Consider the following 15,080-nt stretch of genomic DNA (forward strand, 5'->3'; position numbering starts at 1 on the left):
TCAAGCTTAACAACAATTGTGAGGATGGCATAGGACTGGGTAGTATTTCGTTCTTTTGTACATAGGGTCACTGTGAATCAGAACCAACTTGATGACACCTAACAATAATATAGTAAAATGATAATTCTATTTTTTACTTTTTGAGGCACCCCATATCATTTTGACACCCTTCCTTAAAACTTTGTGAATAATATTATAAATAAAACTAAACATGTAAATATTTTAATTTGGAGTTTGTCAACCTTAGCAACGTTGGCATTTTGGGCCAGGTAATTTTTTGTTGTGGGTACTGACTTGTGCATTGTAAGATACTGAGTAGCATCCCTGATCTCTGCCCACTTAATGCTAGTTGCAACAACCAATGTCTCCAGACATAGTTGCATGTGTTTTGGGAGGTGAAATTACCCCTCTTCCTGTTGAAAATCACTGTCGTAACAGATTACCTGTAAACTTAAAGCAAATATGGCACTAAAGCATTAGGAAATGAACATTCCTTAGACGTTCGTATACAAAAGTATTATCTTCTGTTTACTGTGTAATGATGCCAAGGAGTATGCAGTTTTATAAATGTGTGACAGGCAAAAAATCTACTCATTAAATAGTCACGTACCTTTCCTATGTAACTTACTAAACAAATCTCAGCTCACCCACAGATCTCTAAGAAATACAACTTTTCTCCCCTTCAGTACACATTATAGGCTAAATCACATTTATAGCGCACTGCATTACATAATTTTTAAGATGGCAATTAGGAGCAAGATTTTCAAGATTTTTTTTTGACATGGTAATATTTATCATTTCAAACCTGAGCTCAGGCAGGGCCCATGAGAAATTTCCTATTCAGTTCAAATAATGAAAAGACAAGTGCTAATTATCATTATTGAGATACCAAAAATGAAAATTTTATATTTACTGTTAAAGATATTGATGAATCAATTGTAGAGCAGGTATTCTGAGTATAAACACTTTCGTCATCAAAAAGTTGTCAGGGTCAATACTATTGTGGAAATAGACCAGCCTTAGACACACGTAGAATGGTTGTAGATTCCACAGCAGTTAGCGAGGACCATAACATTGAACTCATTGCCTTCCCAGGGACCAGAAAAAGAAGGAGCATGGGTGCCGTTCTGAGAAGTACTGAAATGAAAAGCCAGAGAGATACATAGTGGGTCAGATAAATGTAATGCAACAATACTGTATCAGTAAGTTGTACCAAAACCCAAAAACCTGTTGCCATTGAGTCGATTCCGATTCATAGTGTCCTTATAGGACAGCGAAGAACTGCCCCACAGGGTCTCCAATGAGTGGGTGGTGAATTTGAACTGCTGGCCTTTTGATTAGCACTTGTCTTAATCACTACGCCACTAGGGCTCCAAGTTGTACTAACCAGCTGAAAAAACAAAACAACCCCTATAAGTGGATCCATCAGCAATGACCAAATAAATAGGACTCAATGAAGTTTATTTTCTCTTTCATGCCCAAGATAATAATGGTAAGAAACCCTATATAATGTGTTCTGTTCCTTTGCCCAATTCCTAACCATAATCCTATTGGGAATTTCTTTTCCAGACATTGCTGAGGTGAAGTTAATGCTTTGCAAAATGATTTAGAATTGAACCTATTCAAAAAAGTGAGGTGGCATCCCAAGGCCATTTCCTTTTGAGAAAGAAAAACATCCCAAGCTTATTTAATATAAATTAATTGGACAAAAACATTTCAGATTCTGGATGCTGAAGATCTTCAGTATGGGGCTTTAGACAAAAAGGTAGTTGGAGCTTTGAAGGCATAAATGAGCAAGAAAGGGTATTTCACTAATATTTGAGTAAAGTTCAGTGATGTAAGGAGAACTCTATTAAACAAACGTTAGCCATTTTCACTTCAGTCTTTATTATAGATTATACTTACAAAGACATCCACTGAGCTGCCACAAGAACTGCCACAAGAATCAAAACTGCCAGATCAACAATCTAACCAGTTTATAATTTATTTCTAGTAGTACACCAAAAGGATTATTTTGGGGGGGGACAGTGGTTACCTTTTTTTGATGATAACTTCCAAACACAGGAAGGTAACATGTGTTAACTTGGCCTAGTAACCCATTAAGCAGCTAGCCACTGAACTATATTGTCAACAGATTGCCTACTTAATAACTTCCAGTTCCATCTCCAGCTCTGATTTCTGGTCTGAACCCCAGACTCCAGTTGGCTTATGAATCGCTTCACATGATTGTCCCACAAGTACCTCCAAGTCATCGTATCCAAAAATGAATTAAGCTATAATCTCCATCCTCACTCCCATTTTGGAACTAGTCCTCTTCCTCTCAGTGATTGAATGGCACCACTTAGACCCATTTCCCCAGGCCAGAAAGGAGACAGTCATTTAAGACTCATTTCTCTCTCTCACCCCACGCCTCCCTCATATCTAGCCAACAACCAATCCTGTTGATTCTGCTTGGTCTGATGTATCTCCATCCTCACAACCACAATCATCTCTCACTTGGGCTATTACAGAAGTGCTTTTATTCTCTTGGCATCTAAATGGCTACCAAAAATGGTTTTTTGAAAAAGCATATCTGATCATGCCAGTGTTCAGAATTCTACAGGTCAAAACCTAAATTCCTTAGCATTTTATACAAGGCTTTTTATGATCTTCCAGCCTCATCTCCCAGAACTCTCTCCACTCACCTGTACATCACCACCAATACATACAGATTTTACTTTGGCAGCACCAAACATTCTAGTGTCTGAAATCCTCCTTTTTGTGTGTTTCGTGTGTCCTAAAACTAATCTTGTAGCTTCATAATATATTCTCTTCTTCTAATATTCCATAATTTGGTAAACAAATTCACTTCCACACTATCTGAACTTATCATGATTCTTCTGTCAATTCAACTTTGTTCTCTGTCAGTCTTCTCCTTTTCTGCCTGAAGAACCCTTAACTTTCTAACCGTTTAGAACCATTGCTGAGTCTGCCTATACCCATCTATAGTTTAACCACAATAAATACAGTTCTTATCAAGGAAACCGCCCTTCCTACTTCTTTCCCTGCCCTTCTACTTCTCAGTACCCCACTGATGAGGATAAAATCTGTCAACCATCCATACTAGAGCTCATAATAGTGAGGATCACTCTACTAAGAGAAAGGAACACAGGCCTAGGCCATCACAAAGACCTATCTCCCTTCTCATGCACTCTAGTCAGCATCCACATGATTATGCTCAATATCTTATTTCTTTCCCTCCAGAAGATTCTGGAGTGGAGTCTAGAGTGTAAGAGGAGGCAGAAGGGGTCCTGGTGCTCACCTCTGAAAGAGCTCTTTGCAGCACACGTAGGTTTCATAGCTGCTGTTGGTGAAATTTGTGCTTAGGAAGGAGACACAGTCAGCTCCCCTGGGGATGTAGAGGATTCCTGGAAAATGAGACAGAGATACTAAGAGGGAGATTTTGCACATTCTCCTTAAGGTTCTTTATTTTTTCTTTGGGTGTGAATGAAATACACTATAGATTAGGTGCCTTTTCTATGCATCTGTGGAATGGATGGTTAAATCAATATTTTGGGAGAGATTCTGTCATGACCTAGGTAAATGATTTCTGCCAAGAGACAAGCTGAGGCACCTACCTGCCACACAGGCACTAATGAGGGATGTGCAGGCCCCCATAAGGAGGGCACTGATCACAATCTTGGACAAGTCACTCTTCCGGTGGGGTGCCACTGATGCTGCAGACAACAAAACAAAATAACTTGATCTCCCCCCCACCAGGCAATCAGGCAATCTCATAGTCCCCATTTAGAAGAATGCAGAGGAAGAAAACATAGCAGATGAATAGCAACCTTTACCACCAAGCCTCAAAGGCTTGCCAGTGGTACTCTCAGGAATGTATATATACATTAGTCCTGAGGGATTACTAACTCAGACATTCCCCAGGTCGAGGATTGTGTGTCTGACCCTAAGGAGGTCAGGCAACTTCAGTGGTTCTGTGAATATTCTCAAGCTGTATCTGGATCAAGCAAAGCTCTGGGTGGTTCCAGATAGGTGCAAACGTCTGAAGGTTCATCAGCTGATATCTGCACTCTTAATTCTGGACTAGAATTAGGTGGACTATTTTGCAGCAGAAGAAAAAGGAGGGCAGCATTCATCTAAGACTTAGCCACACAATCAATATCCCACTTCAGGATAAAAACCTCATAATCAGGCAATAATTGGGCAACAGAATTAGAAAGATATAGACAAGTGTTTAGCAGAAAAAGATAGGCTGAAAGGAAATAATTTCATCTTTAAATTGTTCAATCGGCTACCAAATATGGCAATATGACTGCCATAAAAAATGGGTCACTGAGCTGTATTTCTTCTTATACTCCATTCCTTCCAAGATCTAGTTCTAACTTGGATCTTGCAAACACTTAGAATCTGCTAGTCATTTTCCCGTGTCCCTGCCCTCAAGGACAATTCCTCCTTCCACAAATTATTTCTCTGACCATCGCCTACATTCGGCAACATCTCCAGTAGCCTAGATATATCTATGTATGCTTCAGATGCTCCTTCTACACCTGGTGGCTTGCAGCTTTTAATCCAAAACTTTACACCACTTAATCTTACTATCTGCCGTATGTGTCTGCTGCTTCCTTGTGCAACTCTTGTTTCTGTGAAGACAACTAGCATGCAAGTGAATTTCAAAAAGTATCTCAATACTGAATAAAAACCAAAATGTCTTTACTTACAATTTAATAGCAAAACAGAAGCAGTATCATTATATTGTCTCACATGTAGGGAAAATAAAAACAAAATTAAAAATTGGTCTTTTGGGCCTCCAATCCAAAGGAAAAAAGTAGCTGTTGAGATTGTAAACCCAGCCTGGGCTCCACGCATAGCAAGGTAGCATGATTGTCTTGGCTCCTAATTAACTGCGGTCTGAGAGGGTCCGTTTCACATCAGTTTCTCTATCTGGTCTCAGCTTGTACTGAAGCACCAGGACTATACACTATAGAAGCTGGGGTCTGGCAGGCTTTGGGGAGCTGGGGAGATGCATTAACTCACAAAAGCCTCCCAGTGTGATTCCCACGGAAATAAGATTGGAAAATCCACAGAGTGAAAACGTTGTAATGACTTCAGCTCTCTCCTAGAAAAAAAAAATTTTTAGAAAACAAAAATAAAGAAATAAGCTCAGTCCTGTGTGAGCAGCATTTTAATCACGATAGAAGTTTCAGAGCCCCTGATCTTTTCTGTAGTAAGGAATGTGTAAGTGACACTCAGGAAATAGCTACTCCTGGGTGATGGCCGGGATAATGATATGGAAACCACCATAGCCTCTTTGTCCCATACTGCTCTTGTTGAAGTCGAAGAATAAGGAAAAGACCTAGGAATGAGGATTGGGATAGAGGGAGGAACTAGAGAGACAGAGGAAGGGAGAAGGAGAGACAAGCTTATAGCAAATTAAATTTATAAGTGAAGAAAAACAAACAAATCATTTGCTGTCGAGTCAATCTCGACTCATGGAGACCCCATGTGTTGCAGAGTAGAATCGTGCTCCATAGAATTTTCAAGGCTATGACCTTTCAGAAGCAGACTGCCAAGTCTTTCTTCCAATGTGCCTCTGATTAGGTTCAAACTGGTAACCTTCCAGTTTGTAGTGGCGTGCTTAACTGTTTTTGACACCCAATGACTCCTTAAGTGAAGAAGGGGACCTTAAACCATCAAAAATAGTGTCCTTCCTGAACTGCCCCAATGGCAAAGACCCAATAATTATGTTACAGAGAGATGTTGGGTCAGCGGGTGGGGGAGAAATAGCACACAGACCTCAGGGTAGTTCAGATATGGGATATAGAGGCTGCTAAGCGTGCTTTGGAGTCCTGGTGACACAGTGCTTAAGAGCTCAGGTGCTAACCAAAAGGTCGGCAGTTTAAATCTTTGGAGTCCTGGTGACACAGTGCTTAAGAGCTCAGGTGCTAACCAAAAGGTCGGCAGTTTAAATCCACCAGCTTCTCCTTGGAAACCCTATGGGGCAGCTCTACTCTGTTCTACAGGGTCGCTATGGGTCAGAATTGACTCGATGGCAACAGGTTTGGTTTGGTGGTTTGGATGCATACTTTTATTCCTGCTTCATGGTTAGGTCTGGGGCATTGGAAAGGGACCTGTGGGTCTGCAACAGACTTTTGTCTGCAACAAACACTTTATGTCTGCCTGCATGTAGCCACAGCTGAGACTATGTATAGTTTTCTGGATTGCTACCCACCAAAATCCACTGTTTCTCATCTGCAATCCACTGTTCCACTCCAGAGAGATGTTTGTGCTTATATTGAGACAGTTGCTGATAGGCCACAAACTCTTTTATGAAGAGCTTGATCTCTACCATCTCAGCCACTATGGGACAGTCTGCCCACTCTATACCCATCATGAAGACTGTGGGCCTTAGAACGTAGGAGCAGATGACCTAAGGGAAAGAAAGAGAGGCCCCAGGAAAAGAAAGAACAAATAACAACAGTCAGGAGCCAAGGATTTTCTTGAACCTTGACTTAATCCCCTCCACCCTTCTCCAATTTATGCTTTCTCTTTGCTTCCTGTGTGTCAGAATGACATGCACAGCTCAAGGACTGTTTATCTACATCCCAGGGGACACCCCAACAATTGTGATCCTTCCCTGGAAACTGAACCCCTGTATCTCCACCAATTCCTCTATTCAGGTGAGGACAGCATTGATGAAGGCCAACAGCCAAAAAGGCAATCAGGTTGGCTGTTACCTTAGTAACAAGGCCTGTGGCATCTGTGGCTCCCCTGCTGGCAGCTTCCAAGATATTCTTCTCTTTCCTGTGGTTATCAGGCACGAGGGGAAGATTTTTGTGTCTAGAGTAGTCTCAGCCCTCAGAGAAGATAAACCCACTGTCTCTACAATATGAGGAAGGCACAAGGCCGGTCTGAGCCGCGATGGGCCTCCTCAATAACCATATTAGTGGACTTTACTTTGAAGCAGTATCTCATATAATCGCCATGAAATTGCACTGCGACCAGGGACAGAGGGTACAGGCATGCAAAAAAAAGAAAATTAACGTGATCAGCTAGAGGCAGATAGGCAAGAGAGGATGTGGAATCATATTCCCCTCGGGGAGACATGAGGCCTCTGCCACTACAGTGCCACTTGATCTGTACCTGACCTCGCCATCTCATTACATACTGGCAGTTCCCAGCTGTGAACTGATTTGCGGGCAACTCGTACTTAAGAATGGACTACCATAAAGCCATCGTATCAAAATTTTGAGTTAAATACAATGGTTCATAATAATGAATGCAAGCACTACTTTGTGACGCTGGGCTTCAGTGGTTCGTCTAAACTGCTTTAAGAACTGTTTCTTTAATATTTTGTTATAGTACTGTATACCTACACACACACACAGATTCTCTCTTCAGTATAGTACTGTATGTAGTTACTTTTACTATGACAGTATTATTGTTATTATTATGTACCGTATTATTATGTTTAAGATGGTTTAGTGGATTTGGAAGTGTTTTATACTCATAGAAAAGTAAACTATATACTATCTACTAAGACAAACATTTGAATAACTGATGCTAAATAAGAACTGTATGTGCCTGTTCCGACTTACCTACAAATTCGACTTAAAGACAGACTTAGGAATGGATTTTGTTCATAACCCGGGGACCACCTGTACCTCATTGGACAGGCAGTTTTACCCCTTCCTCATTCTTGAACTTAGACTCTTCCACTTCTGGGTATACCAGCTTTGACAAGGCAAACAGCACAAGGCGCAGCCAGCACAGAGGCAGAAATCAAGGATACTGAGGTGATCTGTAAGGCCAGACATAGAGGTCAGTGCCGCTGCAGCACACAGAACTCAGGCTCACTCAGGAGTGATCAAGCACACTATATCTACCCCAAAGAATACATAGGCTCCCAACACAGTGCTTGAAATGGTGGCAAACCCTCCAGTCATCCCTGCATGGATTTCAGAGAGTGTCATGTCTCCAAGGTATGGACAGATGAGCAGAGGTGCCTCTGACTATAAGCCAGGAGAAGCCAGTCAAATTCCAAGACAGTATGCCTCCCGCCCCAGAGTGCCCACTCCAGCTTCTGGGACTGGGTGCATTGGACACACACTCCTCTAGTGTGAGCACTGTTCTAGTGAGATTAAAGCCCCACCTAATGAGCACTGAGCTCAGTTCTCAGGCCCTCCCAGCTTCTGTCTCACTCCCTCTGGCACCTAACTATATTCTAATTGGCATTGTTCTCACCTGTTATATGTGTTTGTCTTATTTAAATTTTAAAATATTACATAATAGCTCACTGCTCGTCTGGAGCAAAAGAGAAAGAAGTAAACCTAAGACTCAGAGAAGGGACTGTTCTACAGGACTAATTGTCTGCATGAACCATGGCCTCTTCTACCCTGAAACCAGAAGAACTAGATGGTGCCTGGCTACCACTTCCATATGTTCTGATGAGGACCACAATAGATGGATCCTGATAGAAAGGGAGAAAAATGTGGAACAGAACTTCAAATTCTCAAAAAATCTAGACCCACTAGACTCACTAAGAAGGAGAAAGCCCCAAGACTACTACTCTGAGATATTCTTTGAACTTTGAACAGAAACTATCCTTTCAAGTCACTTTTTAGTTAAATAGCATGTTAGCTCATTAAGTATTGAATATCACCCATGAGTATTGCACTCTTATAAAAAATAACCTATATAAGACCAAGGAAAACCTGGTGGTGTAGTGGTTAAGTGCTACAGCTGCTAACCAAAGGGATGGCAGTTCGAATCTGCCAGGCGCTCCTTGGAAACTCTATGGGGCAGTTCTACTGTGTCTCATATGGTCGCTTTGAGTTGGAATCGACTCGACGGCACTGGGTTTGTTTTTTTTTTTGATATAAGACCAAATGGTTAATGCTTTTAACTCTAAAGCATAGATGAGAAGGATGGGGCAATGTGAGACTAGGGTAAGTGGAATAGAACAACTAAAACAGAAATGATGAGAATGTTGATACAATGTGAAGAATGTAACCAATGTCACTGAACAATATGTGCAGAAATTGTTAAAAAGGAGCCCGTTTTGCTGTGTACACTTCCACTGAAAATACAATAAAATACTGTCACAAATATTATAGAAGAGAAATGGTGAGTTTCTTTTGTATGCTCTCAAGATCTAAAACCATGTACTTTCTGAATGGACTTATGGAGTACAGTGCATTTGCTGAGTACATATAAGATGCTTAACAAGTACTCATTAAGTGAATTGCAAATAGGTGATCTAACTGCACTTTTGATGAAAGAATCAAAAGAAATAATGTTTGTGAAAATGTTATGAAATTATGAAGGTCCAATTATGTAACCTATATCTAGCATTGACCTAAGATAATGTTATTTACCATTTAACAAGTGCCAGCTATTTGCCTAGTACTGAACTAGATGCTAAGGATATTAATATAAATAAGGCAAAGTTCCTACTCTTAGGAGCTTAGAACCTAGAAGAGGAAAACTATTTTGCAAAATGTGGTAAGGTAAGTGCTAAGGTACAAGTATCCAGAAGTACTCTGAGAACATTTCAGAAGGAGGTTGTGGGCCTTGGAAGAGAAAGATCTCAATACTAACTCCTGGTTAATTTGACAAGCCATAGTTCTTAACACTGAGGTGATGGGTCAATAGCATATACTGAACACTTATTCCATACAGAAAAAGGTACCAAACAAGTATATGTGGAAGAACCTTGGTGTTAGCCATGAGCAAGGCAAGATGTTGCCTCCTTATAGACTCTAGAAAAAGAGGGCCACAGGAAGTCACAGGGAGAAACCAGAATATAAATCAAACACACTTCCTAGGCCTGAAGGGGGTAAGATATAGGCTGGGATATTCCCTTAAATCCCCGTGTAAAAAGTTGGATCTGTGGCTAAAGATGTCCAGATTAAGAATGCCCAGATAAGTATTATCAGGCATGAATGGTGAAAGCAATGAGCTGAACCCCTTTGAGCTTCTGAGGTTTTTCCCCATCAGCCATTGGCTGGCCACACAGTCTTCATTTATTTGACTTTTCTGAAGGAAAACACACTTTTCTCAACCTGTTTTCTGACAAGCTCCCAGTTTCACAGAGAAAAGAAAACCAGAAGGCCTCTGGGTACTTACCATACCCACAAAGATGTTTCCTGCCACAGCCAGGGTCTCAGTGGCAGTGGTGTCCATGGTGACTTGCAAACACCAGGCAATCTAAAGGGATACAGTGACCTAAGCCATTAGTATTAGCAGGAATCTTAGAAAATGTCCAGCAAAACCCCTCCCTTTCCATTTTATTGATAAGAAAAATGAGGCCTACAGAAGTACAGTGACAAGCCCAAAACCGCAAACCAGGTTATAAACAGAGCCTGGACCAGAACTCAGGACTCTTGGCTTTTAGAACAAATAAACTGAAACTCAGTATGAAAGACTAGTCCAGCCCATTTTTTCTTCCTGCTTTCCTCTCCACCTATATAGGCCCTGGGGCTAACCATTTGATATCAGGTGTGGTTGGAAGAATTTACCTTTTTACATTGGTTCTAACTTCCTCCAGATCTTACATATGAGCATTTTCCAAAGGAACCATCATCTTCGTGCCTCTTGACAGATCACAAAATGAAGGCCCATCTCCTGACTAGTATAGGAGAAGGGACTCACCTTCTGAACCACCCACTGCACAAGGCCCAGATAGTAGAGCATGGACATCACACATCCAAAGAAAAGGATGATGAGTAAGTCCTCTAGGGAGAATCATGGAGCAGCTGGTAGGACACTACACCGCATGTGCTCGTGTATACTTTAAGTGGACTCTGGGTCAGGCCTCCAAATTAAGCTCTCGACCTACCAAGAGTATCTGAATGGTGGAGACACTCAATGGATATTTAAGTGCAAACTAGCGTAGGAATAAATTAAAACTGTATTGGGAATCTATTATCCCATTAGTACTAAGCCACAAAGAGGTCTTACCTGAGACTTCCTAGCCTGACCCATATTTCACCCAGTTTCAGGATGGTAATGATCAAAGGGCAAGAGATTGATGTTGTTTCCTCTATTGATGGGATTAAATCCTCTCTTTATGTTCAAATTGGTATACAGGATGGCTGATCTCTTGAACACACATATTCATCATCTGCTTTACCACCCAGTGATCCTCATTCCTTTTCATAAAGCAGATAAAAAAAACAACCTGAAAAGCAAAGACATTTGTGACAAGCATATCCCCAAAGACAAAACTGGATCCAGCCACAGTGTAGTTCAGGAAAATCTGAAGGAAAGAAAGAGAACAAGAGTGAATCCGGGAAGGACATAGGAGAAAATTGGATCAGCCTCGCTCATGATTAGGTCCCAGTACTGCTCCTGAGGTTGGCCTCCCTTTGACGGTATGGAGGCAGGCTAGATCCCCATGAACTGCTCATTGAACAACAGAAGGACTTAGCAGCTCTGTTCTCTTTACTCATATTCTTAGTTATACCCCAGTATACTCTCCTTTCCCAACAGATCTCCCACAACCATCATTAACAAGACAGCTCAATCTCCTAATAAACCCAGTGCTGTCAAGTCAATGCTTCCCCACAAACTCCTTTCCCTAGTGTTCTAAAAGAGCAGAATCCTCACATTCAGTTTCTCATACCTAAATCTGGTCTCCCAGCCACTGGAATGCAATAAATCCAGGATCAGTTCTGATGACCAAGATCCCAAAGACAAATTGAAGACCCAGACCCCAAAGCACTGCCCTCCAGGATACCTGGGATCAATAAGAAATTTATTCCAATGTAAGTTTTAAATCCTACTTACCTATTACCTGCTTGTGGTTTTATATATGGGTGCCTGACATGTATATCTGGTTAGAATCAGTGTAAAACGTTAACAGTAAATCTGGGATAAAATGTAGTAAGGAGTAGTCAGTGTAGTAAAAAGGAATAGGGCAGCAATATGTAAAGAGCCAAATATGTCCATACGATTTTTTAAAAATGTGTCTAGAGTTTAGATGACACTTATACAAACACACATACATACAAATAAAAGTTTCATAAACCAATACTTTAGCATCCTATGTACAATACAAGCTTATTTATCTATTGTATTCTACTTCCTTTATTTATTTTTTTTCCATTCTGAGGGAAATTTTAATTTTAATTACACGACATTTTGTTTCCTTTTTTATGGTTATAAAAGTAATATATATTCTGTGTAAAATAACTGAAATAATGAAAGGTAGAAAATGAAAGTGAACCAACCAAAACCAAACCTGTTGCCCTGGAGTTTATTCTGACTCATAGTGACCCTATAGGACACAGTAGAACTGTCCCATATGGTTTCCAAGGAGTGGCGAGTGGGTTTGATCTGCCAATGTTTTGGTTAGCAGGTGAGCTCTTAACCACTGTGCTCCATCAGGGCTCCAGAGAAAGTGAAAGTGTGCCAAAGTCCCACCCGCCTAAGAACAGTAACATTTTTGTGCTTATTGTTCTATACTTTTTCTATACATAAACACATATGTGTATATCACAAAAACTCAATAGAATCATAGTCTATATATGGAAACTTCCTCTTTTCACTAAATAATGTATTGTAGACTTTTTCACATGCCAATTCTGTTCCATCTACCTCAGTATTTTACTTTTTTATTGTACTTTAGATGGTTTACAGAACAAACTAATTTCTCATTAAACAATTAGTACACATACTGTTTTATGACATTGGTCAATAATCCTATGACATGTCAACACTCTCCCTTCTCAACCTTGGACTCCCCATTACCAGCTTTCCTGTCCCCTCCTGCCTTCTAGTCCTTGCCCCTGGGTTGCTGTGCCCCTTTAGTCTCATTTTGTTTTATGGGCCTGTCCAATCTTTACCTGAAGGGTGAACCTCAAGATCAGTATTTTCTTCATTTTTTTTTTAATCGTACTTTAGGTGAAGGTTTACAGAACAAACTAGCTTCTCATTAAACAATTAGTACACATACTGTTTTATGACATTGGTCAATAATCCTATGACATGTCAACACTCTCCCTTCTCAACCTTGGACTCCCCATTACCAGCTTTCCTGTCCCCTCCTGCCTTCTAGTCCTTGCCCCTGGGCTGGTGTGCCCCTTTAGTCTCATTTTGTTTTATGGGCCTGTCTAATCTTTGGCTGAAGTGTGAACCTCAGGAATGACTTCATTACTGAGCTAAAAGGGTGTCCAGGGGCCATACTCTTGTGGTTTCTCCAGTCTCTGTCAGGCCAGTAAATCTGGGTTTTTTTTTTGTAAGTTAGAATTTTGTTCTACATTTTTCTCTAGCTCTGTCCGGGACCCTCTGTTGTGATGTCTGTCAGAGCAGTTGGTGGTGGAAGCCAGGCACCATCTAGTTGTACTAGACTGTTTGGTGGAGGACATGGTAGTTGTGGCCCATTAGTCCTTTGGACTAATCTTTTCCTTTTGTCTTTAGATGTCTTCATTCTCCCTTGCTCCTGAAGGGGTGAGACCAGTGAAGTATCTTAGATGGTTGCTCACAGGCTTTTAAAACCCCAGACACTACTCACCAAAGTAGAATGTCAAACATTTTCTTAATAAACTATGTTATGCCAATGGAGCTCGGTGTTCCCCAAGGCCATGGTCCCCACAATCCTCAGCCAATTAATTCAGTCCCTCAGGGAGTTTGGGTGTGTCTATGGAGCTTCCATGACCTTGCCTTGTACAAGTTGTGCTGGCTTCCTAAGTATTGTGTACTGTCTTACCCATCACCAAAGTTATCACTTACCTGTTGTCTATTTACTGTTTTTCCATCCCCACCACTCCACTCTCATAACCATCAAAGATTTGTTTCTTTTTGTGCGTGAATGTTTTCATGAGTTTTTATAGTAGTGGTCTCATACAATATTTGTACTTTCGCGATTGACTTATTTCACTGAGCATAATGCCCTCCAGATTCATCCATGTTGTGAGGTGCTTCACAGATTCATCATTGTTCTTTATTGTTGTGTAGCACTCCATTGTATGAATTACCATAGTTTGTTTATCCATTCACCTGTTGATGGGCATCTAGGTTGTTTCAACCTTTTTGCTATTGTGAACAATGCTGTAATGAACATGGGTGTACATATGTCTATTTGTGTGATGGCTGTTATTTCTCAAGATGTATTCCTAGGAGTGGGATTGCTGGATCATATTGCTTTTTTATTTCTAGCTTTCTAAGGAAGTGCCATATCATTTTGCATTCCCACCCACAGTGCATAAGAATTCCAATCTCCCTGCAGCCTCTCCAACATTGGTTATTTTCTGCTTTTTTTTTTGTGTGTGTGTCAGTAATGCCAGGGTGCCAGTAAAACCATTGTAGTTTTGATCTGCATTTCTCTAATGGCTAGTGATCGCGAGCATCTCCTCATGTGTCTGTTAGCCTTGAATGCCTTCTTTAGTGAAGTGTCTGTTCATTTCCTTTGCCCATTTTTTTAATTGGATTATTTGTCTTTTTGATGTAGAGGTGCTGGATTTCCGCATAGATTTTAGAGATTAGAGCTTTGTCGGATTTTGTAATTGCCAAAAAAATTTTTCCCAGTCTGTAGGTTCTCTTTTTACTCTGTTGGTGAAGTCTTTTTATGAGCATAAGTGTTTAATTTTTGGGAGATTCCAGTTATCCACCTTATCTTATAGAGTTTGTGTGTTGTTAGTTATGGTTTGTATTAGGCCTCGAGTGTTGATCCTATCTTTTCTTCTATGATCCTTATAGTTTTTGGTTTTATAGTTAGGTCTTTGATTCATTTTAAATTAGTTTATGTGTATGGTGTGAGATATGGGTCCTGTTTGATTTTTTTTTACAGATGCACATCCAGTTTTGCCAGCACCGTTTGTTAAAAAGACTGTCTTTTCCCATTTGATGGACCTTGGCCCTTTGTTGAAGATCAGGTGATCATAGTTAGATGATTTACACCTGCATTCTCCATTCTGTTCCATTGGTCAATGTAGCTGTCATTGTACCAGTACTAGGCTGTTTTGACTACCGTAGCTGTATAGTAGGTTCTGGGGTCAGGTGGCGCAAGTCCTCCTACTTTATTCTTCAATACTTATCCAGAGCTTCTTCCCTTTCCATATACAGTTAATGATTAGTTTTTC

The 15,080-nt window shown here is 40.6% G+C and overlaps 1 protein-coding gene across 1 annotated transcript in view; it reads right to left on the reverse strand.

Moving 5' to 3' along the window:
* Positions 1-844: 844 nt before the first annotated feature.
* Positions 845-15,080, reverse strand: part of LOC100676088 (sodium/nucleoside cotransporter 2-like) — an 83,649-nt gene continuing 69,413 nt past the window's right edge. The window contains 15 exon segments of the mRNA XM_003420542.2: positions 845-1,137; positions 3,302-3,407; positions 3,618-3,716; positions 5,035-5,116; positions 6,230-6,427; positions 6,620-6,704; positions 6,706-6,801; positions 6,875-6,879; positions 7,672-7,743; positions 7,745-7,798; positions 7,884-8,009; positions 10,126-10,206; positions 10,651-10,731; positions 11,180-11,257; positions 11,624-11,737. Coding sequence (XP_003420590.1) covers positions 1,020-1,137; positions 3,302-3,407; positions 3,618-3,716; positions 5,035-5,116; positions 6,230-6,427; positions 6,620-6,704; positions 6,706-6,801; positions 6,875-6,879; positions 7,672-7,743; positions 7,745-7,798; positions 7,884-8,009; positions 10,126-10,206; positions 10,651-10,731; positions 11,180-11,257; positions 11,624-11,737 — 1,395 coding nt within the window. The 3' untranslated portion in view covers positions 845-1,019.

The sequence above is a fragment of the Loxodonta africana genome, chromosome 12 (assembly GCF_030014295.1).
Source record: "Loxodonta africana isolate mLoxAfr1 chromosome 12, mLoxAfr1.hap2, whole genome shotgun sequence".
Taxonomy (NCBI): Eukaryota; Metazoa; Chordata; class Mammalia; order Proboscidea; family Elephantidae; genus Loxodonta; species Loxodonta africana.